Source organism: Citrus sinensis, chromosome 3 (assembly GCF_022201045.2).
Source record: "Citrus sinensis cultivar Valencia sweet orange chromosome 3, DVS_A1.0, whole genome shotgun sequence".
Classification (NCBI taxonomy): Eukaryota; Viridiplantae; Streptophyta; class Magnoliopsida; order Sapindales; family Rutaceae; genus Citrus; species Citrus sinensis.
The window spans coordinates 31,752,856-31,778,094 of NC_068558.1; the positions used below are offsets into that span (position 1 = coordinate 31,752,856).

Below are 25,239 nucleotides of genomic sequence, written 5' to 3' on the forward strand. Positions count from 1 at the left end.
ATGAAATTCCAAAGTGGTTTAAGTTTCAAAGTGTGGGATCTTTTATAACCTTGGAGATGCCATCCGATTTCTTCCATTATAGCAGAGTGCAGGGCATCGCATTTAGTGCTATTTTAGCATTTTCAAACCGTCATGTAGATTGTGGCAGATGGTTTTCATTTTCTTTTGAGCTCAAAGTGAAAACCACCAAAGATTGTGGTCCACATGACACACAGTTATTTGAGAGTAGAGCTAATTATATAGAATTAGATCACTTACATTTGGGTCACTATCTGTTATGTGAAGAGGATTTTAATGGTTTTTGGAAATGCAATTGCATTCCTGAGGCAGTCCAATTTAATGTTTTTCCATCTTTGGAGTGTGAGTGCTGTGGGGTGAAAAAATGTGGGATCCATTTATTTTGCTTCCTAGATTCTACGAACTCAATAGAAGATCCAAGCACATGTTTCAACTATAACGAAGAAGACTGAGATTTTCATGAATGTGTTTTTATCTCTTTCCTTTTTCTAATCACTTTTAATAATAGGAGAAAATGTCAAAATCAGTTCTTGGAGCAAAACATTCATGTAATAACTTTCGAGGGATCTAATGCATGTAACACAAATTCACACTAGAGTATTGAACTTTACCTTGTTAGATGAAGAGTATAAAGTATGAAAGGCACATGATGTATATTGTAAAATTAAAATTATTGGCCTTCTTTCCTGCTTTGCGCACGCAACCTATGACGATTTTATTATTGAGCTATATAACCCAAAACACATAGAGCACGTGATTTATAAGTCAATAAAAAAACTCACTTGTTAGCGGTGTGAGATATTTCAGGACGCGCAGCAAGTTCTTATTGGCAGAGATATGTTGTGGGCCCATATCTCTATCAATGGAAACATGTCACTTACCCCGTTAGCGCACTATATCAACTCTCATGTACATAACATAATCACATTTGAAAATTTTCTACTTTCTTAAATCTAAATTGTTGTATATGGGAAAGTTTTATCATGTGAAAGCAAAAGCCATAAAGAGGGAACAATCTTATATATTTTAAAAAATATATTTGTATACCGATTTAAAAAGAAGAAGAAGAAGAAGATAGGTATCATTTTGACTCAAGTCATTTGTGTTGTGAATCCATTTGCTTAAACGTGTATGCACTTTTTCAAGTATCTATATATACCAATTCCATAATCGGAATAGTGCATTTGATTCCATAGTTGACATGGTATCGTCATATGGCTAGAATTTACCGTTAAAAAACTGACCGGCAAGGAAAGGATTAAAGATGCCCGTGAACTTATATTTTTATTTAGATTATTTTATTTTTTCCAGTTGAAAAATTGATTCCTATTAACATAAGCAATATAAATTACTAAATCACCTTTCTCTATTCCTTAGATTGCTGTATCTTTTTCATGTAAAAAATTGAATCCTTTCATTCACATATCATTAACATGAGCAATATAGATTGTGCTGAATTTGACTTTTTGAAGCAAGTTAGACTTTTTATTGAATAATTTGGTACATTTCTTGAATCAATTTGGAGCTTCTGCAACATGTCAGGGATTAGTATCTCCTACATTCCTTTCGGTGCCAAAAGATATTCAAGCAGTTGAATAAGAATTGATATATACAATGTAAATACTAGAATTGTTTGTCATTTTACAATAGGAATGATATATAATTCTTATCAAAACTTGTTGATAAGAAAGTAAATTCCTCAGCAATGAGATGTTTCAGCCAACCAATTAAGGAAGTAGCTTTTCGTGGACCAAGTCAGGTCTGTCGTCATCTGGACAACGTCCTACTTCTTCCAATATAATTAACTTCACATTTGAGAGTTGAGAAGGCAGAGATGAGAAGTATTTACCAACAGGTCCATCGACGGGTGTGAATGGATCCTCATTACCCCATAAAACTAGTACAGGTATAGAGATTGATGGCATCAATTGCACTGGGTTCAGCCCTGATGGGCCTGTCACGATCAAAACAAATGCATCAAGTGCCCCTTCATCAGTGGCGGCTTCTCGTATGATCTGTAGTTTTGATGTCAATTCATGAATTATGAGTGGCCATTTCTGTAAGAAATTTAAATGGCACATAAGTGCAGAATATTAATGCCTACTAGCGTTTCATCCACAGATTCATTATTTGCATAGACAGTAAATTGCTCCTCAGTCTTTACCAGCAGCACCAATATATACACGTCATAGTGTTTTTTAGTTTTGACTCTAGTGTTTTAGGAAAATGAACAATGGACTGAATACAGACGAGAAAATTCGCATGTTATATAACACAATTAAAATAAAATATCATTTTTCATACATTTTATTCACGTCGGCGTGGATCACCTCAGCCAAGTAGTACGAGCAGAACACGGGGGCAAACATGAACCGACCAGAGACGAATACCGACCAGAAGCATATACCGAGCCGGTACTCATCCCCCAGGAAAGCGGGAACATGATCCCACAGAATCGCTGTAGTTGTGCTTTTCCCAGAACCGATTGAAGGACATGCGAGATCCCACGTTTGCCCACAATGTAACAGTTAGAGCCCCATGAGGGCCTGCCACCACCCGAAAAAGGAGGGATAAAGGGTAAACGGAAAACGTGGGACAAAGGGGCGGTTATAAAAGAGGGAGAAATCGATGAAGAAAAAAAAAAGAAGATTGAGAGAGGGAAAACGCTGCCAAATTGCAATCAGGCCTTTTTCTTACAAACTTCAAATAAATTAAAAATCATTCTTGAATCCAAATTGCACTGTTTTCTCATAAACACTTTGTGCTAACTTAGGCATCGGAGGGTTTACGCCGGCAAAACCACCGACGTCTTTGATCCATTTTTGGTGAACGCAGGTCTAGTAAGAGAAAGGAGGGCGATTCCAACCCCAATGGTTCGAGCAACAATTGATAACACAAACATTGGTGAAAGAATCTGGTCGGTCAAAAGGCGAGCAGATTTAAGCATCAACATTTTGGCGCCGTCTGTGGGGAGCTGGATAAAAAGCTACCACCGAATTAGTAGTTACCGGAGAAACAGCGAACGATTAGACATGGATGTGCCAAGGAAGGACGCTTTGAGGGAGGATAACGAAGCTGGGGAGACAATCACTCTTCTGGAAATTGCAAATGAAGCCCAGGAGAGGATGATGCAAGATGGATTAGAGCGGATGGAGAAACAAATGAAGACTCTCGCGACCATACTGCACGAGCTGAGGGATAAGCGGAGAAGGGATTGTGAAACCCCCGTGGGAAGAGATGATGTTGGAGCAGAACCCAGCCTCCGGAGGCGTAGAGTCGAGGAAATCCCTCCACCGAAAGACCAACCTAACGGGGTGCATCCCCACAAAAGCACTGGTCGGGTTTCAGGAGAACGAATAGATGAAGGGAGGGACCAACCTCTCCCCGGACGGGTACTGGAAGTCAATGGGCGAGGGGGCAGTGTTGATGAAGGAGAACGAGACCAGATAGCTACACGTGATCCTGACCGTGTAGTAGAATTGGAGGGGGAGGTGCGCAGACTGGCGCAGGTGATGGAGGAGATACAGGGCAAGAGAAAGCCCCCGAGCTGGAGGATAATGCTGGATGAAGAATCTCCGTTATCAACCGAGATCATGGGTATAGTAATCCCAAGAGATTTCTGCTTCCCCGACCTCAAATACTCCGGTTGAAGTGACCCGCTGGTGCATATTGAGCGTTTCAATGACATGACAGGGGTGCAGGGGTTGACACCAGCTCAGAGGTGCAGAGTGTTCCCATTGTCACTCGAGGGGCGAGCCCGAGAATGGTACCGCAAGCTGCCCCGAGGAGGTATAAAAGGGTACGAGCAGATGTGCCAAGAGTTGGCCGAACAGTTCCGAGGAGCAGTAGCCCAGAGGACGACATGATGGAACCGATGGGGATGAAATAGGAGGAGCATGAGTCCCTCCGAGATTTTGTAAAGCGATATCACCGGGCCGTGTTAGATTTGGGAGCTTTTAATCACCCACAAGCGTTGAGAGGATTAAAAGAAGGTGTAAAAATCGGCCGATTGTGGTATAACTTAAGAAGCCCCCTAGTGCAGAATTATTCGGCGGGGTACGAACAGGCGAGGCGAGATATAGAAATCGGCAAGGATAAAGAGTGAGCAGCTGGAAGAGCTGAGGCGAAAAGAACGGAGAGCCCCAAACGGGAGCGGATCGGGAAAGCGAGCTGGGGAATCCTCAGTTATGGGCGGAATATCAGCTCAATCTCGCCCTTACCCCGTAGCTCAGAGACCACAACAGTTTCAACACAGCCGAGCCCAACCTCTGCACACCTCGTTCCCGGAGCGGCAACGAGAATTCAGGCAGATGGCTGCCCACCCTTATCACAACACTCCCAGAGCGTTACATGCAAATGGTTCCAGGGCTGGACGACCAGATCAGCTTGCGACAATACCAGCCCGAGATGGCATTCAGGATAGCCAAGCAGTTCAGCTGATAGCCCAGAGCTTGGCATATAGACAGTACACTCCATTGAAGATCTCCATGGAGGAATTGTATGAGAGGATCGAAGGACGAGGCCTGCTGTACCCTCCAGCCCCTATAACCAAACCAGCTCACCGATGGGATAAGAGCAGATTCTGCAAATTCCACGACACTCATGGTCACACTATCAGCCAATGTCGTGACCTGAAGATTCAGGTGGAGGATTTAGTGAGGAACCGATACTTGGATGAGTATGTAGATGGAGTGTCCCCTGTTATTGAATCACAGTACACGCGGGATGAAGGAGTTGAGAGGTCTGGAACGTGAACAGCTGACCATCCGTGTAATAGCAGGAGGGCCAACATTGGCCGGGGATTCGAACAGAGCACGGAAGAACTACGGGAGATACGCCATGACTAGCAAAGAAGTGCTTTTCAATTTGCCAGCAGCTAAGAAGGTAAAATTGTGGCAAGTTCCCATTATATGGACAGATGACGATGAAGAGGGTATCTTATATCCTCATGAGGATGCACTGGTGATTAAGGCAATAGTGGCTGGTACATAATTGCGATGAATACTGGTAGACACGGGCAGCTCAGTTGACATCTTGTTTAAGTCGACCCTAGATGATATGGGAATTGCAGACTTAAAATTGGAACGGATAAATACATCCTTAAAGGGATTTGGAGGGGGACGGCTAACTCCCATGGGGATCATCGAACTCCCAATTACTGTGGGGACAAAGCCGTTTGAAAGAACGATGATGCTGGATTTTGTCGTAGTAGAGGAAATAAGCCCTTACCAGATGATACTGGGGAGATCCTTCATGAGGATAAGCCAATGCGTTGTATCTACGCATTATTTGGCACTAAAATACAGAGTAAACGGAGTGGTTGGCGTAGTAAAGGCGACCAGAGGATGGCAAGGAGTTGTTATGCTACAGCGGCCAAGGAGACACTGCAGGTTACTTCTCTAGATAATCGAGGAGAGTCTAAAAAGGGCCGCCAAGAGCCTGTTGAGAAACTGAAAGAAGTTGCGGTAAGCAAAAGAAACCCGAGCAGAGTGGTGAAGATCGGATCAGGATTGGTTGGGGCAGTAAAAGGCGAGCTGGTAAATTGCGTACAGTCTCATGCAGATATATTCGCCTGGTCTCACGAGGATATGCCAGGAATTGATCGCGGGGTAGCTTGCCACAAGTTGGCAATCAAGAAGGGGCCGAGGCCGGTGAGACAGAAGAGGAGATGCTTTAACCAGGAAAGGTACGAGGCCATAAACGCCGAGGTGGAGAAGCTGTTGAAAGCAGGGTTTATAAGGGAGGCCAGGTACCCGGAGTAGATTTCCAATGTAGTACTGGTAAAGAAGGCCAACGGGAAATAGAGAATGTGTGTGGATTTCACAGATCTTAATAAGGCATGCCCGAAGGACAGTTTTCCCCTACCAAAGATAGATCAATTGGTGGACTCAACAGCAGGTCACAGTCTGCTCAGCTTCATGGATCCCTTTTCAGGATACAACCAGATACCCATGGACGAGCAGGATGAGGAAAACACCACCTTTATAACTAACATGGGTTTGTTTTGCTATAGGGTGATGCCTTTTGGCCTGAAAAATGCAGGAGCTACCTATCAAAGGTTGGTGAACAAGATCTTCAAGCCCTTGATCGGTCATACTATAGAAGTATATGTGGACGATATGATCACAAAGTCCAGAGAACCGAGGGATCACGTGAAACACTTGGAAGAAACCTTTGAATTACTGAGGAAGTATGAAATGAAGCTAAACCCGGAGAAATGTGCATTTGGGGTTAGCTCGGGCAAATTTTTGGGATTCCTAGTGAGCCACCGAGGGATCGAGGCCAACAAGGAGAAAATACAAGCAGTAACAGAAATGAGATCCCCCCGAACAGTTAAGGAGGTGCAGAGCCTTACAGGGAAAGTGGCAGCATTGAACCAATTCATCTCGCGGGCCACGGATAAATGCCACCCTTTCTTCCAAACCATAAAGAAAGGGAGGAAGATGGAGTGGACATCAGAATGTGATGAGGCGTTTGGGCAGCTGAAGGAGTATCTGGCCCATGCCCCGTTACTATCAACTCCAAGGGAAGGTGACCAGCTGTTTTTGTACTTGGCAATCTCAAAATGGGCTACCAGCTCAGTGTTAGTCCGAGAAGAAGAAGGGAAGCAACACCCCATGTATTACACTAGTAAAGCCCTGGTAGACGCAGAAACTACGTACCTATTGATAGAGAAATGGGCACTGGCTTTAATAACAGCAGCACAGAAACTGCGACCATATTTTCAGGCCCACCCGATAATTGTGATGACTGACCAGCCTCTTCAACAAATGCTCCAAAAACCAGATGCATCAAGGCGGTTAGTGAAGTGGTCCGTGGAACTGAGCGAATTCGACCTATCCTACAGGCCCCGAGGAGCGATCAAGGCCCAAGCCCTGGCTGATTTTATGGTTTACTGTGTTGAACCAGGGGAAGAGGTCCAAGAAGAACAACCAGCAGAGCAGGAGGATAAAAAGGGGGTATGGCTGGTAATGGTTGATGGTTCACGTGGTGAACATGGATCCGAGGCAGGAGTTATAATACGAAGCCCAGAAGGTGTCGAGGTATCCTATGCTGTAAAGTTCGAGTTCCAGCTTACGAACAACCAAGCTGAATAAGAGGCCTTCATTACTGGGCTCGGTCTTGCACATGCACTACGGGCAGAAAGAGTAGAAATTCGAGTAGATTCCCGGCTAGTATGTAACCAGCTCAGCAATCAATTCCAAGTAAGGGAAGAGAAATTGGGGCTTTATTTGAAGAAGGCGAAGCAAATGGTTGAACTCTTCAATGAAGTAGAGGTGAAGCAGATATCCCGGAATGAAAATTACCGAGCTGATATGTTGGCTGGAATGGCTGCAACTGCAGATCCGAAATTACCTAAGTCGGTCCCACTAGAGGTAAGGACCTTGCCAAGTATAGGGGAGGAAGTAAAAGTGATGAGAGTAAGCACTAGAGAATCTTGGATGGAACCGATTCGCGCATATGTCCGCGATGGAGTTTTACCGGAGGACGAAAGGCAAGCAAGAAAATTAAAATGCCGAGCAGCGAAGTACACGCTACTAGATGGAGTGCTGTACCGCCGAGGGTTCACCTTGCCCCTTTTGAGATGTTTGGATGAGGAGGAAGCAGATTATGTACTGAGGGAGATTCATGAAGGAATATGCGGCAATCACTCGAGAGCAAGAACTTTAGCCTCAAGGCACTCCGGCAAGGATACTTCTGGCCGACCATGCACTAGGATGCGAAAAGGATGGCAAAGAACTGTAAAACCTGCCAAAGCTTCTCTGAGATTCCTGCACAACCCCCAGAAAAGCTGACCACCATGGCATCCCCGTGGCCTTTCGCTCAATGGGGAATCGACTTGATTGGTCCGTTACCTAAGGGCCGAGGAGCGGCGACACATGCAATTGTGGCAATAGACTACTTCACCAAGTGGGTGGAAGTGGGAGTCCTCAGCCAAATCACGGAGAGAAAGACAACGGATTTTATTTGGAAGAATATCATCTACAGATACGGGATCTCCTATGCCATCATTATAGACAATGGGAGGCAATTTGACAACAGCAACTTTAGGGAGTTTTGCTGAAATTTGGGGGTGGACCTGAAGTTCTGCACCCCTGCACACCCCCAGGCAAACGGACAAGTGGAAGTAGCCAACAAAGTGATAAAGAAGCTCCTGAAAACTAGATTGGGAGAGAAGAAGGGAGCTTGGGTTGATGAACTACTAGGAGTATTATGGGCCTACCGGACAACTCGCAAAACCGCCACAGGGGAAACTCCGTTCGCTTTAGCTTTTGGTCATGAGGCGGTAGTCCCAGCAGAAATTGGAGTGGGGACACATCGAACGGAATATTTCACTGAGGAGCAAAACAACGAGCAGATCTGCTTAAGCCTGGACCTGCTAAAGGAGAAAAGGGAAGGGGCCTCGCAGAAAGTGGCCCAGTGCCAGCAAAGGGTCATGCGTTATTACAACAAGAACGTACGTGTAAGGCAATTCCGAGCAGGAGATTGGGTACTTAGGAAGGTGAACCAAAACACCAGGGATCCTAACCATGGCGCTCTTGGGCCGAAATGGGAAGGCCCATACAGGGTGATACGAGCCACGGGACCAGGAGCTTATAAGTTAGCGTACCAAGATGGACGAGACGTGAAGACGTCGTGGAACGCCGAGCACTTGAAGAAGTATTTCCAGTAAGCAAAGTCTCTACTAAATCCTCATTTTGATAGGTTATTTTTGTTAACTGCATGATGGCTTGTTACAACATGCATATATTCTGTATTTTTTGTAATACATTCAAATTTCAAATAAAGATGAATTCAGTATGAAATCCCCCTGTTAGCAAGCCCGACGAAAATTTTACTAAGGCAAGTAAGTGCCTGTTTCTGCTCGGTCAACGAAAGACCAGCAGCTAATTTTATGAGAATTTTACTAAGGCAAGTAAGTGCCAGCTTCTGCTCGGTCAACGAAAGACCAGCACCTAATTTTACGAAAGTTTGCTAAGGCAAGTAAGTGTCTGCTTCTGCTCAGTCAACGAAAAGACCAGCAGCTAATTTTATGAAAATTTTACTAAGGCAAGTAAGTGCCTACTTCTGCTCGGTCAACGAAAGACCAGCAACTAATTTTACGAGAATTTTACAAAGGCAAGTAAGTGCCTGTTTCTGCTCGGTCAGCGAAACACCAGTAGCTAATTTTACGAGAATTTTACTAAGGCAAGTAAGTACCTACTTCTGCTCGGTCAACGAAAGACCAGCAGCTAATTTACGAGAATTTTACTAAGGCAAGTAAGTGCCTACTTCTGCTCGGTCAGTGAAACACCAGCAGCTAATTTTACGAGAATTTTACAAAGGCAAGTAAGTGCCTGTTTCTGCTCGGTCAGCGAAACACCAGCAGCTAATTTTATGAGAATTTTACAAGGGCAAGTAAGTGCCTGTTTCTGTTCGGACAACGAGAGACCAGCAGCTAATTTTACGAGAATATTACCAAGGCAAGTAAGTGTCTGTTTCTGCTCGGTCAGCAAAACACCAGCAGCTAATTTTACGAGAATATTACCAAGGCAAGTAAGTGTCTGTTTCTGCTCGGTCAGCGAAACACCAGCAGCTAATTTTACGAGAATTTTACTAAGGCAAGTAAGTGCCTACTTCTGCTCGGTCAGCGAAACACCAGCAGCTAATTTTACGAGAATTTTATAAAGGCAAGTAAGTGCCTGTTTCTGCTCGGTCAGCGAAACACCAGCAGCTAATTTTATGAGAATTTTACAAAGGCAAGTAAGTGCCTGTTTCTGTTCGGACAACGAGAGACTAGCAGCTAATTTTACGAGAATATTACCAAGGCAAGTAAGTGTCTGTTTCTGCTCGGTCAGCGAAACACCAGCAGCTAATTTTACGAGAATTTTACTAAGGCAAGTAAGTGCCTACTTCTGCTCGGTCAGCGAAACACCAGCAGCTAATTTTACGAGAATTTTACAAAGGCAAGTAAGTGCCTGTTTCTGCTCGGACAACGAGAGACCAGCAGCTAATTTTACGAGATTATTACCAAGGCAAGTAAGTGTCTATTTCTGCTCGGTCAGCGAAACACCAACAGCTAATTTTACGAGAATTTTACTAAGCAAGTAAGTGCCTACTTCTGCTCAGTCAACGAAAGACCAGCAGCTAATTTTACGAGAATTTTACAAAGGCAAGTAAGTGCCTGTTTCTGCTCGGTCAGCGAAACACCAGCAGCTAATTTTATGAGAATTTTACAAAGGCAAGTAAGTACTTGTTTCTGCTCGGTCAGCGAAACACCAGCAGCTAATTTTATGAGAATTTTACAAAGGCAAGTAAGTGCATGTTTCTGCTCGGACAACGAGAGACCAGTAGCTAATTTTACGAGAATATTACCAAGGCAAGTAAATGTCTACTTCTGTTCGGTCATCGAAAGACCAGCAGCTAATTCTACAAAAATTTTACTAAGGCAAGTAAATGCCTACTCCTGCTCGGTTCACTAAGGCAAGTAAAATCAGATAAGTTGTCCAATCATTTTGCAGAAACAATCTATGAGCAAAAACCAGACAAGAAAGCCAATAGAGAACATCTAAAAATTTATGAGTGTTCAATTATTTACAAAACAAATGCAAACTTAGAGTTTATACAAAAATAGACTTAAAGATTAGGAGAGTCAGCGGTTCCAGCAGCTGAAGGATCAGCAGTCTTGGGAGGTAAAGGATCAACAATCTCAGGAGGTGGGAGATCAGCAATACCGGGAGGAGGAGGCACGGACCCTTGACCCACTTCGAAAGCTCGTCCCCCAGCTTCCCCCTCTTGCACCCTATCCAAAGGAGCCTCCACCTGATCCTGCTCACCCTGCCCCTTATCTCCCTGGCCAGCCTCAGCCATATATCTCTCCACTCCAGCCTCCAGCTTGCTCATGTCCAGCTCGGGATATTCTTCCTTAAGCACAGACATGATGCACTTATAGGAGAAAGCAACCCCAGAATCATACTCGGCATCCAGCCGATCGTCAACATCAGCGGATTTGCCTTTCTCCTCAGCCAGCTGCTCGCTCAGAAACTTGATTTCTCCCTCAAGGGCGGTCCTTAAAGTATCTCTCTCACTTTGAGTAGCCTGAAGATCAGATTTCAGGTCACCCAACTAACCCTCAAGTTTAGAAGTGGTGGATTCAGCAACAGCAACTTTCTCCTTCAAGTCTGTGATCTGCTTGTTCAACTCCGCCAACTTCTCCTTCGAGCGATCAGCAGATTCGGCCTTCTTCTTCAACTCCTGGTTGTCCGCTTGAAGCCTCCTCTCAAGGCGCGTGGACCCATTCTTGTAACACGAAACCAAGGTGGCCAGCCTAAAGGAGACCCTTTGAACAGAACCAGCCAGCTCGGAGAGGTCCATGCTCTCGATGTCCATCACCATCTTGGGCCCCACTGATTTTCTGTAATCCTTTTGATACGGACTCAGGTAGTCACCTTGATCTCGGGATGGAAGAGGAGAGGATCGGTCCCCAGATTGGATGCTGACCTCAGGACTCTTATCGGAAGCTTTCTCCCCACCACTCCTACGAGGTGGAGGAGGGAGCAGAGCAGGAACAGGCGCCTTAGAATGACCGACACTGGTTTTCTTTGGAGGAGGGGGAGGGTTGCTGGAGCTGCTTGGAGCCCGACCATGCTTTCTGCTCATCGCGTTGAGGATCTTGTTATCCATTCCAGCAGTTATGTCCACTAGACCCGAACTGACCAGGTTTGTTGGTGACAAGAGGTCTTGGCAGGTAGACGCGTTCACCAGAGCAGTTTCCACCTGAAGCAAAGGTCGGTCTTCAAGCCCTTCAATCAAATCCCACGACTCTGAAATAGCAAAAAAGGTTAAAGAACCCAATAAGTGACAATTTGACTAAGAACATAGGCAAAAATGAACGACCTGGGGTGACAAAATGTGTTGGAAGGTAAATATCCCCACCAAGCGACCGAACTGCTGGACACCAGTTTCCTCCAGCAAACAAGAATTTATTCTTCCAATTTTTACATGAAGAAGGAAACCCAGTGATCGGTTTCCTCTTTACAGAACTGGACATAAAGTAGTACCAGCCCGCTTCCCTCAGGCTACTCCGCAGCTGGTACAGGTGTTTCACTTCAACAAGGGAAGGCTCCCCCAACCCGCATCTCTCCCACAACACAAACATTGCCGAGAGAACCCTCCACTTGTTTGGGTGTAGCTGACCTGGGGCCAGGTGCATACCGCCCAGTATCTTCACAAAATAACTTTGAAGGGGCAGCCGAGCTCCCAATTTGAAACTTTCCAGGTGCATCGTCACATACCCTTTCGGAGGCCGACTAGGGACGTCACCTTTTCCAGGAACTACCAGGAGAACCTCATTGGGAATGTTGTAGAGGTTCCTAAGCTTAAATAGATCAGTAGGGGTGGTGGCACAATCTATGAAATCAATAGGGTAGGAATCCGCCTCCACCCTATGGCCGAGATTCCTTTTCTTAGCAGGTCCGCTCGGTCCAGAGCTGCTCCCCGAACCATCACCAACTCCCTCAGGGACCCCAACCCCACCAAAGCTGTGGTTCTCACCAGAGCCCGACGCGGGTTCACCTCTATTCCCTACAAGCTCTAGTTCGGGGGAGGGAGAAACAGCCAAGGGGCGTGGGTACTCAAGGGTATCCCTACCATGGGAGGGCCCTACACTACTAGAGGGACGTAAAAAATCAGTGGGTATCGACAAGTTAAGGTCTGAATCCCCCGTTTCTTCGTCACTCTCATCGGCAATCAATTTCCTTTTCCGATTTGACATATCGGAGCCCCAAAAGGAAACCAAAACAAATCCAAGTATACGAATACAAAAAGGGGCAACACAGAACCCAATCAACAACAACCAAAGAAGAAGTTAAAGGCTATACCTGGAATAGTCTGGCACTGATAATGTCGTTGTGATGGAGGGAAGACCCCGCAAACGGAAGTCCCAGACGCGGAGAGTATGAACGAAGTTCGTAGGAGTTGTCTCACAACAGAGAAGCGAATAGAACAAAGCGACAATGATTTAAGTCTAGGGATTTGAAACGAAAAGGAAAATGAAAGCATTTAAGTGATGGGGATGCCAGCTCACTCACCGAATATCGAGGACAGATAGCCCGTCGTTTCAAATTTCAAATGTGAAGAGTCTGGAAAGGCCACGTCACTAACCGTTACAAGAGGCCAAGCTAGATGCAAGCCCAGATAGGCAATGGACACGCTCATTCAAGCCCATGCTCAGGTCGGGATCTCCCCAGAATAAGAATGGTACCTCAGGTCCGTCCCAGTAAACAGGAAATCAGATGTGAAGCTCCCCGTGTTGGTCAGATTTGGCTATCAGTTTCTACTCTTGACTCATTTCACTCGCAAGACCAGAAACTGGGGGACTGGTGTTAAGTAAATAAAAGCACCAGGTCGGCCATGCTACTATCCACCCCGGCGTGGATCACCTCAGCCAAGTAGTACGAGCAGAACACGGGGGCAAACATGAACCGACCAGAGACGAATACCGACCAGAAGCATATACCGAGCCGGCGCTCATGCCCCAGGAAAGCGGGAACACGATCCCACAAAATCGCGGTAGTTGCGCTTTTCCCAGAACCGATTGAAGGACACGCGAGATCCCACGTTTGCCCACAATGTAACAGTTAGAGCCCCATGAGGGGCTGCCACCACCCGAAAAAGGAGGGATAAAGGGTAAACGGAAAACGTGGGACAAAGGGGCGGCTATAAAAGAGAGAGAAATCGATGAAGAAGAAAAAAAGAAGATTGAGAGAGGGAAAACGTTGCCAAATTGCAATCAGACCTTTTTCTTACAAACTTTGAATAAATTAAAAATCATTCTTGAATCCAAATTGCACTGTTTTCCCGTAAACACTTTGTGCTAACTTAGGCATCGGAGGGTTTACGCCGGCAAAACCACCGGCGTCTTTGATCCGTTTTTGGTGAACGCAGGTCTAGTAAGAGAAAGGAGGGCGATTCCAACCCCAATGGTTCGAGCAACAGTTGATAACACAAACGTTGGTGAAAGAATCTGGTCGGTCAAAAGGCGAGCAGATTTAAGCATCAACACACGTCATAGTGTTTTTTAGTTTTGACTCTAGTGTTTTAGGAAAATGAACAATTGACTGAATACAGACGAGAAAATTCGCATGTTATATAACACAATTAAAATAAAATATCATTTGTCATACATTTTATTCATTAAAAACATAGTAAAAAAAATTTCAAAAATTCAGTGGCCGCAAACGTCCTTTCTGGAATCTTTGTGGGCAACACGTACGTGGTGTCTTCACTAAGTGTTGAATCTTTAACTTCAAAGGAAATAAAAAAAAAAGGGTAGGGATATTTCCACCCCATTATTTTTGTAAATTCACACCACTTTTATAAAATAATTATAATGAATTCACAATATTTTTAAAAAATACAAATTAATAAAAATTGTGTATAGTTAATCAATTAAATCATTCTATTATCTTACTTCTTAGATTTCTTTTACTCTATTTGATCATGAACTCTGATATAAATTTTATTTTTCTATTTTATTATTATGATATAAAACGAAAAAATTGCCTAACAAACATGAGTTATTGTATCTAATAATTTATGTATTTAATTATGTGAACTAATATTTTAAATGAAATCTAATTATTATTTTCACTACCTTACAAATAAATGATATAAATTTGACAAGCTAATAATTTACATGAGTATTGTGCCATAAAGACATTATGTTTGTTTAATTAATGTTTTATAATCATACTAATAAAGTAGTATTAGAAATAATGAATTTGGTATAAAATTAGAAAATATTGAAGTTAAAGAATTAGTTTTACCTTATAAGGATAAAATAATCAATTTAAACTTATGTCAAAGCAATCTTTATGATCAAATGTAATAAAAAATATTTAAGTCACAAAAAGTAAATTAAGATAGATTTGTTAATTTGTTCTCCAAAGTTCTTTTTTATTTAATTTTAAAAAAAATAATGTGTACTTTTTTGTAATTATTTTTTAAAAATGGAGTGGATTTGGAGATATCATTAGCCAACAAAAAATTTAGTAAGGATTAATTTGATAATTGCCTATAAAAAGAAGGCATATGTGCATGTGGTGGTAGGGAAGCGTTTTTCCATTCTAAAATTACATGTAAGAATCTATTATAAAAAATTTATCAGTTCTTCACTCCACTAAAATTTATCAGAGAATGAGGTGAAAAATATGGGCCAAATAAAACTATTAACATATAAAAAAATTTAAATTATTAAAAATAATAACTAAAAAATACATATTTGTTAAGAATTTTGGAATTATTTTTCTTTGAGTAATGATACTATAATTCAAAAGATGCTTTTTGAATTACATCAGATTTTTTATTCAAAACGAACAAAGGGATTATATTTTACAATTTAGGAAATAACTATATTTAATAGAGATAATTTTGGGACATAGCATTTACTTTCTATTGAGAAATTTTCATATATTAGACAAAAGTTACAAAAGTTTACTTAAAAAAAAAAGAAAATTAGACTTCACACGTTTAACAAATAACCCGAAGGAATATGAATAAGAATTATTAAAACAAAAATGATAAATAAGGATAATTTTAAAATTAAATGCAATTAATGGAGAGATGATGACTGATAAGAAAAATTGGGGGGCAAAAATTAAAATATCAACCTACTACTAATGGTTGATAGTCATGACCCACTCAATTTGAGAATTAAAAGGACAAAAGCCATGTGTTGAAAACTATGGTGTTCATGGGGAAATTCAGCTAAAAGTCTAAAAAGCAGTGAAATTATATCTTCAACAATTCCTGCACTGCAATAATTTTCGAGGGACGTGGTGCATGTAACACAAATTCACACTAGACTATTGAACCATACCTTATTAGATGAAGGGTATAATGTACCGAAAGCACGTATTTAGCATTGTAAAATTAGTGGCCTTCTTTTCCTGCAGATTTAATCTACTTGGCGTGTTATTTTTTTTCCTTTTTTTTTTTTTTGAATGCCAGTGTTTCATTCATGATATTTCTAAATTTTTATCCATGATGTTTTAACTTTATTTTTATTGATTCATGATATATTTTAAAAAATATATTTGTATATTGATTTGTCATTTTCACTCAACTCATTTGTGTTGTGAATCCATTCGCTTAAACATGTAAGGAAAACTGACTTGTAAGTAAACTAATATTAGTTTATGAAGTGAATATTGCGCCGAAATATATGGAAAATACAAACAGATAGTAATCAATTAATTTTGCGCGAGAGAGGCAGATAGTTAATTACCGTGTGCAAATGGTGGATATTGGTTTGAATATTATCATTATCAGTGTGAATGAGGAGGGATCGAACTTTATGCCAATTGAGGCAACAAGTGAAGACGCCACTCATGCGAAACAACATCATCAAAGCAGAGCTAAACCAAGAGGGAAACCTAGGATGGCCGATTTGATGATGACGCTTCTTCATCATTCCCCATTATTTTACTTCTCGCTACGTACGTAGTACTCTATGCTACCTTTCTTGCTTCCTTCAAGCGTACATTTAATTGAACACAATGGTATTAGTAGTATTATAGGAATTTATATTTACAAAACTGACTTGTAAGGAAAGGATTGAAGATGCCTGTAAACTTACGTTTCTATTTAGATTATTGTATCTTTTTTATCTATAAAATTGGATCTTATCATTCTCATATCATTAACATAAGTGGAGAATGTTAATACCTCTACCAGTGTTTCATCCACAGATTTCTTATTTGCATAGATGGATAGTAAAATGTTCCTCAATGTTCCCCTGCAGCACCAATATATACACATCATAGAGTTTTTTTAGGATAATGAACGAAGGACTGAATAGAGAGAAGAGAAAATACCTTTGTTTCACATCCTCAAAGATTGCATCTACAATTGGCCTTTGCTTCAACAAAGGATCAATCAACAAAAGCAATGGAAACAATAGCTTGACTCTCCAATCATCAACAATGCCTTGTAGTTTATGCCGCCAGCATAATTCAACAGAACAAGCCCTCTAACAAGTATTTGTATGTATGTATGATCATTCATTCTCAATCAACCACCAAACTGATGTCAACAAAGCCATGAGGATTGTCTCACAAGTCTTTCATTTTCCCTCTCTTTTGGCCGGAGACCAGTAAACCATTTGAATATGGATGTGCAAACCAGTAAATAAATCATGAAGTTACACACTAGTCTGCTTTCACACTCATTTGGAACTATAATTGATACTTACTGCAGGTATGGTGTATAAATTATACTAAAGTGAAGGCTGGATCAATAAGAAATTCAAAATGTTTCATCACATTTGGGGCTTGATGATGCCAAAGAAAGACCATACCAATTATCACAAACGGTAAAATGTGAACAAGAACAAGCATACATTCAAGAAAGCAGAGAAACATAATTAAAATAAAGCATTCTTCTCACTATTCTATTTTGTTGGAAAATGGACCAAAATAAAAAAGAAACCATATATGGAACATCACAACAAGAATATTTGTGCATTTGGAGATCATAGGATATTGGGAAGACATCGGCAGAAAAGTACAATTTTTTTTTTTTTTTGGGGAAAGGAACAGAGAAGTGCAAGTCAAAAAGGAGAAAAAATGAAAACAGAGAGATGAAAAGGAATGCAATCTAATTAATCGTCTAAGGAGGCTACTATGCTACATTTAGCCATTTGGTTGAATAAGCAGCTTGTCTTCTAGTACAACTTTAAATTTACCAAGATTAAGAATTTTCCTTCTGAAGAAAAGTAATTTCTATAGCAGCTATTACCATCTTCATCCCAACGGTAAGCAGCTCCATACTAAGGAAAGAGTGAAATAGGTGTGCTTTACTTATAGAAGCCCGTTCCTGTCCAGAGTGATTAGTAAGTTGTTTCACCATGACCCCCATTATGGTTGACTGGAAAAAGAAAAAAAAAATATTTGCCCAACACAGAAGTAGCACCCAAAAAGTCCTACTTAAGCGGCTTCATACCCTGCACAAATTGGAAAGTTTTTTAAAATTTTCATGTTCCAAATGAAGATTGCCCATTAAAAAATTACACACATAATGTATGTAAAGCAATTAAAACAGAAAAACAAGGATAACCCAGAAACAATCCAGCCATCAATAACATAAAACTTTTGTAAATCTGGTAAAGTGAATGAGAAGCATAACATACATTTCACTTAATAATGAAAGATACATCTTTTTATCAGTTTTTGCTCTTGCTTTGTTCTTGTACTTCCTTCCAATAACAATTCATAATGCAGGTAGGTATCTTAAAAAATTATATCATACATTTCTCTTATCAAAAGAAATACAGTTGATTAATTGAACTGTATTTCTAAAAAAATTATATCATACAAACATGTCGTTTATTAATTGAACTGTGGTCATTAATACACGCACACACATGTATGCTTATGGTACAGTCACACCGAATCTGTTATAGACTAATTAAATACAATATGTTTTAACTAAAGTTGGTTAGTGTGAGTGGTTCGGCACTCTCACTCCTTAAGAGAGGTCAGGGGTTCAAGCCCCACTCTCATATGGATTCACCACTTTGGCCAGCACTGTACCCCTTACGGGCCGATCCGGTGAGAGCGGGGATTAGTCTGGGTTGTGGTACGCACTTAAAGGTACCTCCCACAGTTGGGGCCCACTCAGAACCACCTCGTGGTTTAGACCCAAAAAAAAAAATACAATATGTTTCTTTTACTAGCTATATGATTGGATCTTCATTAATGACCGAAGAAGAAATTATAACAACCCATGCAAGTATTAGTACTTCTCCTAAAGCTAATATTAATGAAACAAAACAACTTCAAATATTTCCCAATAAGCCACTAGATCAGGATCAAGTCCACAATTCAATATTCCACATGATTTTTCCCTTTCATCTGCAATTACTAGATTAAAAGGTAATAAAATTAATTACTTAACATGCATTCTAAATCATCCTTAAATTTGATATGTTGGGTTCCAGCTGTAGGCAAAACTTTGGATAAGTACAGAAAAAAAAATTTTAAATGAGTAAAAATGAAAAAGGAAGAAAATATCGATCAAACCTCTTGTTCAAACGGAGGGGCGGCGCTAGTTTTTGATCTAACAGTATGCTAATTTTTTTTTCTTAATACAAGTACAAATTATATCGGTCTTAATTCATAATGCAGGTAGGTATTCTATGATCCATCTAATCTTTCTACACTTTTTTTTTGTACTAGGAAAGCGATATTTATAACGTATCTCAAAAGAAATACAGTCAATTCTTACTGTTTTAGGATATAGTATTTAATTTGCATTCAAACATTTTCTCATTTCAGAAAAGGTCCTAAAAATTTATTTTTTTAATTCAAATATAAATATTAAAAAAATCATATATAAGTATAAAAAATAATTTTTTTTAAAAAAAGTTAGATTTCATATGTTTAACAATCAATGCTAAGGAATATGAAAAAAGAGCTATTACAAACCCAAAAAAAAAAGACTAATTTTGAAACTAAATACAATTAATTGAGAGATGAGGACCATAAGAAAAATTGAGGATAAAAACTAAAATATCAGCCCCTCGTTGCTGATAGTTATGAGTATGAAAGCACAGAAGCCGTGTGTTGAAAAGTCTGGTGTTCATGTGGAATTTTCCGTTAGAAGTCTACAAAGCAGTGGAATTAATCGATCATCGTGGAGTGGACGGTGGTTGGAGTTGGACAATGAGATGAAATTGAAAAATTATCACGGAACTTGAAGGAAGGTTCATGGCATCGATTTTTTCTACAGAGTCGCTCACATTTGGTTCAATAATTGTTTTCATCCGAATCAAAATCTCTCTCTAATCAATTTAACTATTTCTGTTGATTATGGCTTCTTCTTCTCGAAACAACAAGAAGTATGATGTTTTTGTTAGTTTCAGAGGAGAGGACACCCGAGACAACTTTACTAGCCATCTCTATTCTGCTCCGAGTCGACAAAATATCCAAACTTTCATTGATGACCAACTTAACGAGGAGATGAAATTTCAGAGTCACTGGTGAATGCAATTGAAGCATCAGACATTTCTGTTATCGTCTTCTCAGAAGGGTATGCATCTTCCAGATGGTGTCTCGATGAACTTGTAAAGATCCTCGAGTGCAAGAAAGAGTATGCACAGATTGTGATTCCGGTTTTCTATCGGGTTGATCCATCAGACGCGAGAAACCAAATAGGGCATTTTGGGATTTCATTTTCGAAGCTTGAAGAAAGATTTAAGGAGAATACTGAGAAGCTGCGGACTTGGAGGAAAGCTTTGAAGGAAGCAGTCAGTTTGTCTGGCTTTCATTCTCTTAACATCAGGTGAAATTGAAAAGTTACCTTTAATTTCTCATACTAATATTTAACAATAATAAAATTCACGCAGCACTCTTCGTTAAATTTCTGGCTACTAAACTACAAGTTCAAAAATTTTTAAGCATCAAATTCTAGACTTCCTGACTTCCCCACTTTTGTGCTCTCATAATTATAAAATAATTGTGACAGAATTAATAATAAAAGCTCGAGAATTTTACAATATATATGTAACAAAATTAGGGGTGGTCTGTCGTTTTTTAAGCAATTTCAACCTCCCACTCAGATACCACCATTAGAAAAAAAAAACTCACGCATATTCCTGTAATTTAAGAGTCCTTAATTTACTGGGAGATTGTAGACCAGTGGTGGTATCTATTAATTTCAATAGAAAAATTGGCAATCTCCCTTATTTCATATTTAATGCAAATTCCTCCTATTAATTTTATGTATTTGCCAGGCGTGAGTCGGAACTTATAAATGAAGTTGTTAATCACATTTTGAAGAGATTAGATGAAGTGTTTCGGCCGCGTGATAACAAAAACCAACTGGTTGGAGTGGAATCAACAGTTGAGGAAATTGAATCTCTATTAGGTGTTGAGTCGAAAGGTGTTTACGCTTTAGGGATTTGGGGCATTGGTGGTATAGGCAAAACAACAATCGCTAGAGCTATTTTCGACAAAATCTCGGGTGATTTTGACGGTTCTTGCTTCCTCGAAAATGTTAGAGAAGAGTCACAAATACCAGGAGGATTAGCTTGCTTACGACAAAAACTTCTTTCAAATTTATTGAAGGATAAAAATGTGATGCCTTATATTGACCTCAATTTTAATTAGAAGGCTCAGTCGCATGAAGGTTCTGATTGTTTTTGATGATGTGACTTGCTTCAACCAATTGGAATCTTTAATCGAAAGTCTTGATTGGCTTACGCCTGTGACTCGAATCATAATAACCACCAGAAATAAACAAGTGCTTAGAAATTGGGGGGTGAGGAAAATATATGAGATGCAGGCATTAGAATATCATCACGCTCTTGAGCTTTTTAGTCGACATGCCTTCAAACGAAACCATCCTGATGTTGGTTATGAGGAACTTTCAAGCAAAGTAATGAAATATGCTCAAGGTGTTCCTTTAGCTCTTAAAGTTTTGGGTTGCTTTCTGCATAAAAGGGAAAAAGAAGTCTGGGAAAGTGCAATAGATAAATTGCAAAGAATCCTCCATCCAAGTATTCTTGAGGTATTAAAAATAAGTTATGATAGTTTGGACGATAAGGAGAAAAATATTTTCCTTGATGTTGCTTGTTTCTTTCAAGGTGAGCATGTAGATCCAGTAATGAAATTCTTTAATGCAAGTGGCTTCTACCCAGAAATAGGAATGAGTGTTCTTGTTGATAAATCTCTCATTGCTATCGATTCATACATCAAGATAACAATGCATGATTTACTACAAGAATTGGGTAGGGAAATTGTTCGACAAGAATCAATTGATCCTGGAAACCGCAGTCGGTTGTGGCATCATGAGGATATCTATGAAGTTCTTACGTATAATACGGTAAGCAGTTTGTTTAAAAACTTGATGTGAATATATTTACATACGCTCACACTCATGAGTCTTAGAAATGCGATGACAGTTTGTATAACCGTTTGTAAGCATAATTGATATGTATTACTTGTGTTATTATGTTTCTTCGTGCATTTGCAATCAAGAGTTTAACTGCCTAGCAGTAACTATAAACATGAATTATTGAAATTCGATATGTGTAATGACAGAGAGCCCCACTCCAATCCCACATAAACTCCATGCAAGAATAAATAAAAATTGAATTAACAACTATCAATTAAATGAAGTTCAATTCATTAGTGGAATATATATATCATCTTTCATTTGATTTTAACTTTATTGGTTTTGTATTTACTTTTAGGGGACAGAAAAAATTGAGGGCATCTGTTTGGATATGTCAAAAGTAAAAGAGATTCGTCTAAATCCTAATACTTACACAAAGATTCCTAAATTGAGATTTTTAAAGTTCTATAGTTCATCAATCAATGGAGAGAACAAATGTAAGATATCTTATTTGCAAGATTCCGGATTTGCTGAAGTGAAATATCTTCACTGGTATGGATATCCGTTGAAGTCATTGCCTTCAAACCTTAGTGCAGAGAAACTTGTGTTACTTGAAGTGCCTCATAGTGACATTGAACAACTTTGGGATTGTGTGAAGGTATGGATATCTTATTATATATGTGCAATCTCTCAATAACAACATTAAATTATTATACGTGGTAACGATTTTTTGTCGGCCTCTTTTTTGACTGAGCAGCATTATAGTAATTTAAACCAGATAATCCATGCTGCCTGCAATAAGCTAATTGCTAAAACTCCAAATCCCACGTTGATGTCACGTCTGAACAAGCTAGTTTTCTTGAATCTAAGAGGTAGCAAAAACCTGAAAAGTCTTCCATCTGGAATATTTAGCTTTGAATTTCTTACCAAACTTGATCTTTCGGGCTGCTCAAAATTGAAAAGGCTTCCAGAGATCTCATCAGGTAATATAAGCTGGTTTTTTTTAAGGGGGACTGCAATTGAAGAATTGCCCTCATCAATTGAGCGTCTACCTAGGCTCGGGTACTTGGACCTTTCAGATTGTAAAAGGCTTAAGAGTCTCCCAAGCAGCCTATGTAAGTCGAAATCTCTCGGAGTTCTTATTCTCTGTTGTTGCTCAAATCTTCAAAGATTGCCGGAATATCTTGGCCAATTTTCCTTGCCAATAGTATTGAATCTAGTGAAAACCAATATTGAGAGAATACCAAAAAGCATTAACCAACTTGTCATGTTGCGATACGTCCTCTTAAGTTATAGTGAGAGGCTTCAATCCTCACCAAAGCCTTTATTCATTGAACGAGGTCGCCTGGCACTGCAACCATTTTTAGGTTTGTTCTCTAAGTTATGAATCTTATAGGCAGTTTTTTTTTTACTGGACTAATAATTTTAAATTGTAAGGTGATTCTACTACAGGAATTGTTCAAGATACCCTGAGCCATATGCTAGATGTACTTTTGCAAGAAATATGGGTAAATGTGTGTCTTTAACTCTCTCTACTTACAATTTCTACAATCGTTTTTTTTTTGGGCGTTTAAAATTATGTTTTTTCGGTACAGAGAGGTTTTTCCATGGGCAAAGTTCATATAGTACTACCTGGGAATGAAATTCCAAAGTGGTTTAAGTTTCAAAGTGTGGGATCTTTTATAAACTTGGAGATGCCACCAGATTTCTTCAATAATAGCATAATGCAGGGCATTGCATTTAGTGCTATTTTAGCATTTTCTAGCCGTCATGTAGATTGTGGCACATGGTTTTCATTTTCTTTTGAGCTCAAAGTGAAAACCACTAAAGATTGTGGTCCGCATGACACACAGTTATTTCAGAGCAGAGTTTATTATATAGAATCAGATCACTTACATTTCGGGTGCTATCTGTTCTGTGGAAAGGATTTTAATGGTTTTTGGAAATGCAATTGCATTCCTGAGGCAGTCTACTTTAATGTTTTTCCGCCTTTGAAGTGTGAGTGCTGCGGGGTGAAAAAATGTGGGATCCATTTATTTTGCTTCCCAGATTCTACGAATTCAATAGAAGATCCAAGCACATGTTTCAATATAACGAAGAAGACTGAGATTTTCATGAATGTATTTTTATTTCTTTCTTTTTTCTAATCACTTTTAATAATAGGAGAAAATTCAAAATCAGTTCTTGGAGCAAAACATTCATGTAATAACTTTTGAGGGATCTAGTGAATGTAACACAAATTCACACTAGAGTATTGAACTTTCCCCTGTTAGATGATGAGTATAACGTATGAGAGGCACATGATGTGTATTGTAAAATTAAAATTATTGGCCTTGTTTTCCTACATTTTGCGCACATATATCTACCAATGAAAATATGCCACTTATAGTCATGACCCAGCCTAGATTGTCATGACCTAACCTAGACCTAAAAAGATATTGTCAGCTTTGAACCTTAACAAGGCATGCACGGTTTTGTTTCTAGAGTGCCTATACACCCTAAAACGCGTCTTGCCAATTTAGGTGTGGATTACCTCTTATAGACCCATCATCTCTCTCGTGTTTTGTCAATGTGGGATTTGCCTAAGGTGTTATATACACTCCCGTTTAGGGACTCAATATCCTTACTGAGGTTTGCCTCAACATTGTTCAAGAGGACACGTGAAGCTGCATAGATACCATCTGTCATGATCCAACCCAGATTGTGATTTCGGTTTTCTATCAGGTTGATCCACCAGACATGAGAAACCAAAATGGGAATTTTGGGGATTCATTTTTGAAGCTTGAAGAAAGATTAAAGGAGAATACTGAGAAGCTGCAGAGTTGGAGGAATGCTTTGAAGGAATTTATGCCCAGTTTGTCTGGCTTTCATTCTCTTAACATCACATGAAAAGTTACCTTTAATTTCTCATACTAATATTTAACAATAAATAAAATTCACGCAGTACTCTTAGTTAAATTTTCGTGTGCTAAACTACAATTTAAAAAATTTTTAAGCATCAAATTCTAGACTTCCTAACTTCCCCACTTTTATGCTCTCACATAAAATAATTTTGACCGAATTCATAATAAAAACACGAGAATTTTACTTCACATATCTAACAAAATTAGTGGTGATCTGTCATTTTTTAAGCAATTTCAACCTCTCACTCATTTACCACCATTCAAAAAAAAAACACATATTCCTGTAATTTAAGAGTTATCAATTTATTGGGAGATTGTAGACTTATAGTGGTATATATTAATTTCAACAAAAAAAATGACAATCTTTCTTATTTCTTATTTAATGCAAATTCCTCCTATTAATTTCAAGTTCCATTTCTTATTAACAGCTAAACTTTGAGAC

At 39.7% G+C, this 25,239-nt stretch overlaps 3 protein-coding genes and 1 pseudogene across 3 annotated transcripts in view; 3 read left to right on the forward strand and 1 right to left on the reverse strand.

Annotated features, from left to right (window-relative positions):
* Positions 1-25,239, forward strand: part of LOC112495478 (disease resistance protein RPV1-like) — a 79,644-nt gene that overhangs the window by 3,889 nt on the left and 50,516 nt on the right. The gene's annotated exons all lie outside the window — the stretch shown is intronic.
* Positions 10,636-12,772, reverse strand: LOC107174793 (uncharacterized). Its single transcript, XM_052435951.1, has 3 exons — positions 11,896-12,772; positions 11,161-11,822; positions 10,636-11,097 (listed from the first exon to the last, which is right to left on the reverse strand). The coding sequence occupies exons 1-3, from the start codon at positions 12,770-12,772 to the stop codon at positions 10,636-10,638; spliced, it is 2,001 nt and encodes a 666-aa protein (XP_052291911.1).
* Positions 19,863-21,167, forward strand: LOC107175115 (TMV resistance protein N-like; annotated as a pseudogene).
* On the forward strand, positions 21,276-24,783 carry LOC127900748 (disease resistance protein RUN1-like). The gene is made up of 6 exons (XM_052435952.1): positions 21,276-21,882; positions 22,253-22,552; positions 22,652-22,877; positions 23,347-23,402; positions 23,490-23,666; positions 24,619-24,783. The coding sequence occupies exons 1-6, from the start codon at positions 21,337-21,339 to the stop codon at positions 24,781-24,783; spliced, it is 1,470 nt and encodes a 489-aa protein (XP_052291912.1). The 5' UTR covers positions 21,276-21,336.

What these genes read in the sequence shown, in the direction of transcription:
- LOC107174793 (XM_052435951.1), bottom strand. Translation starts at nt 12,772, where the DNA reads ATGTCAAATCGGAAAAGGAAATTGATTGCCGATGAGAGTGACGAAGAA. An exon ending in AACACATTTTGTCACCCCAG is followed by an intron (nt 11,823 to 11,895) that starts GTCGTTCATTTT and finishes TTGCTATTTCAG; the next exon opens with AGTCGTGGGATTTGATTGAA. An exon ending in ACTTGAAGGAGAAAGTTGCT is followed by an intron (nt 11,098 to 11,160) that starts GTTGCTGAATCC and finishes TCTGATCTTCAG; the next exon opens with GCTACTCAAAGTGAGAGAGA.
- LOC127900748 (XM_052435952.1), top strand. Translation starts at nt 21,337, where the DNA reads ATGCAGGCATTAGAATATCATCACGCTCTTGAGCTTTTTAGTCGACAT. An exon ending in AAGTTCTTACGTATAATACG is followed by an intron (nt 21,883 to 22,252) that starts GTAAGCAGTTTG and finishes ATTTACTTTTAG; the next exon opens with GGGACAGAAAAAATTGAGGG. An exon ending in TAGCATTTTCTAGCCGTCAT is followed by an intron (nt 23,667 to 24,618) that starts GTAGATTGTGGC and finishes GTTTTCTATCAG; the next exon opens with GTTGATCCACCAGACATGAG.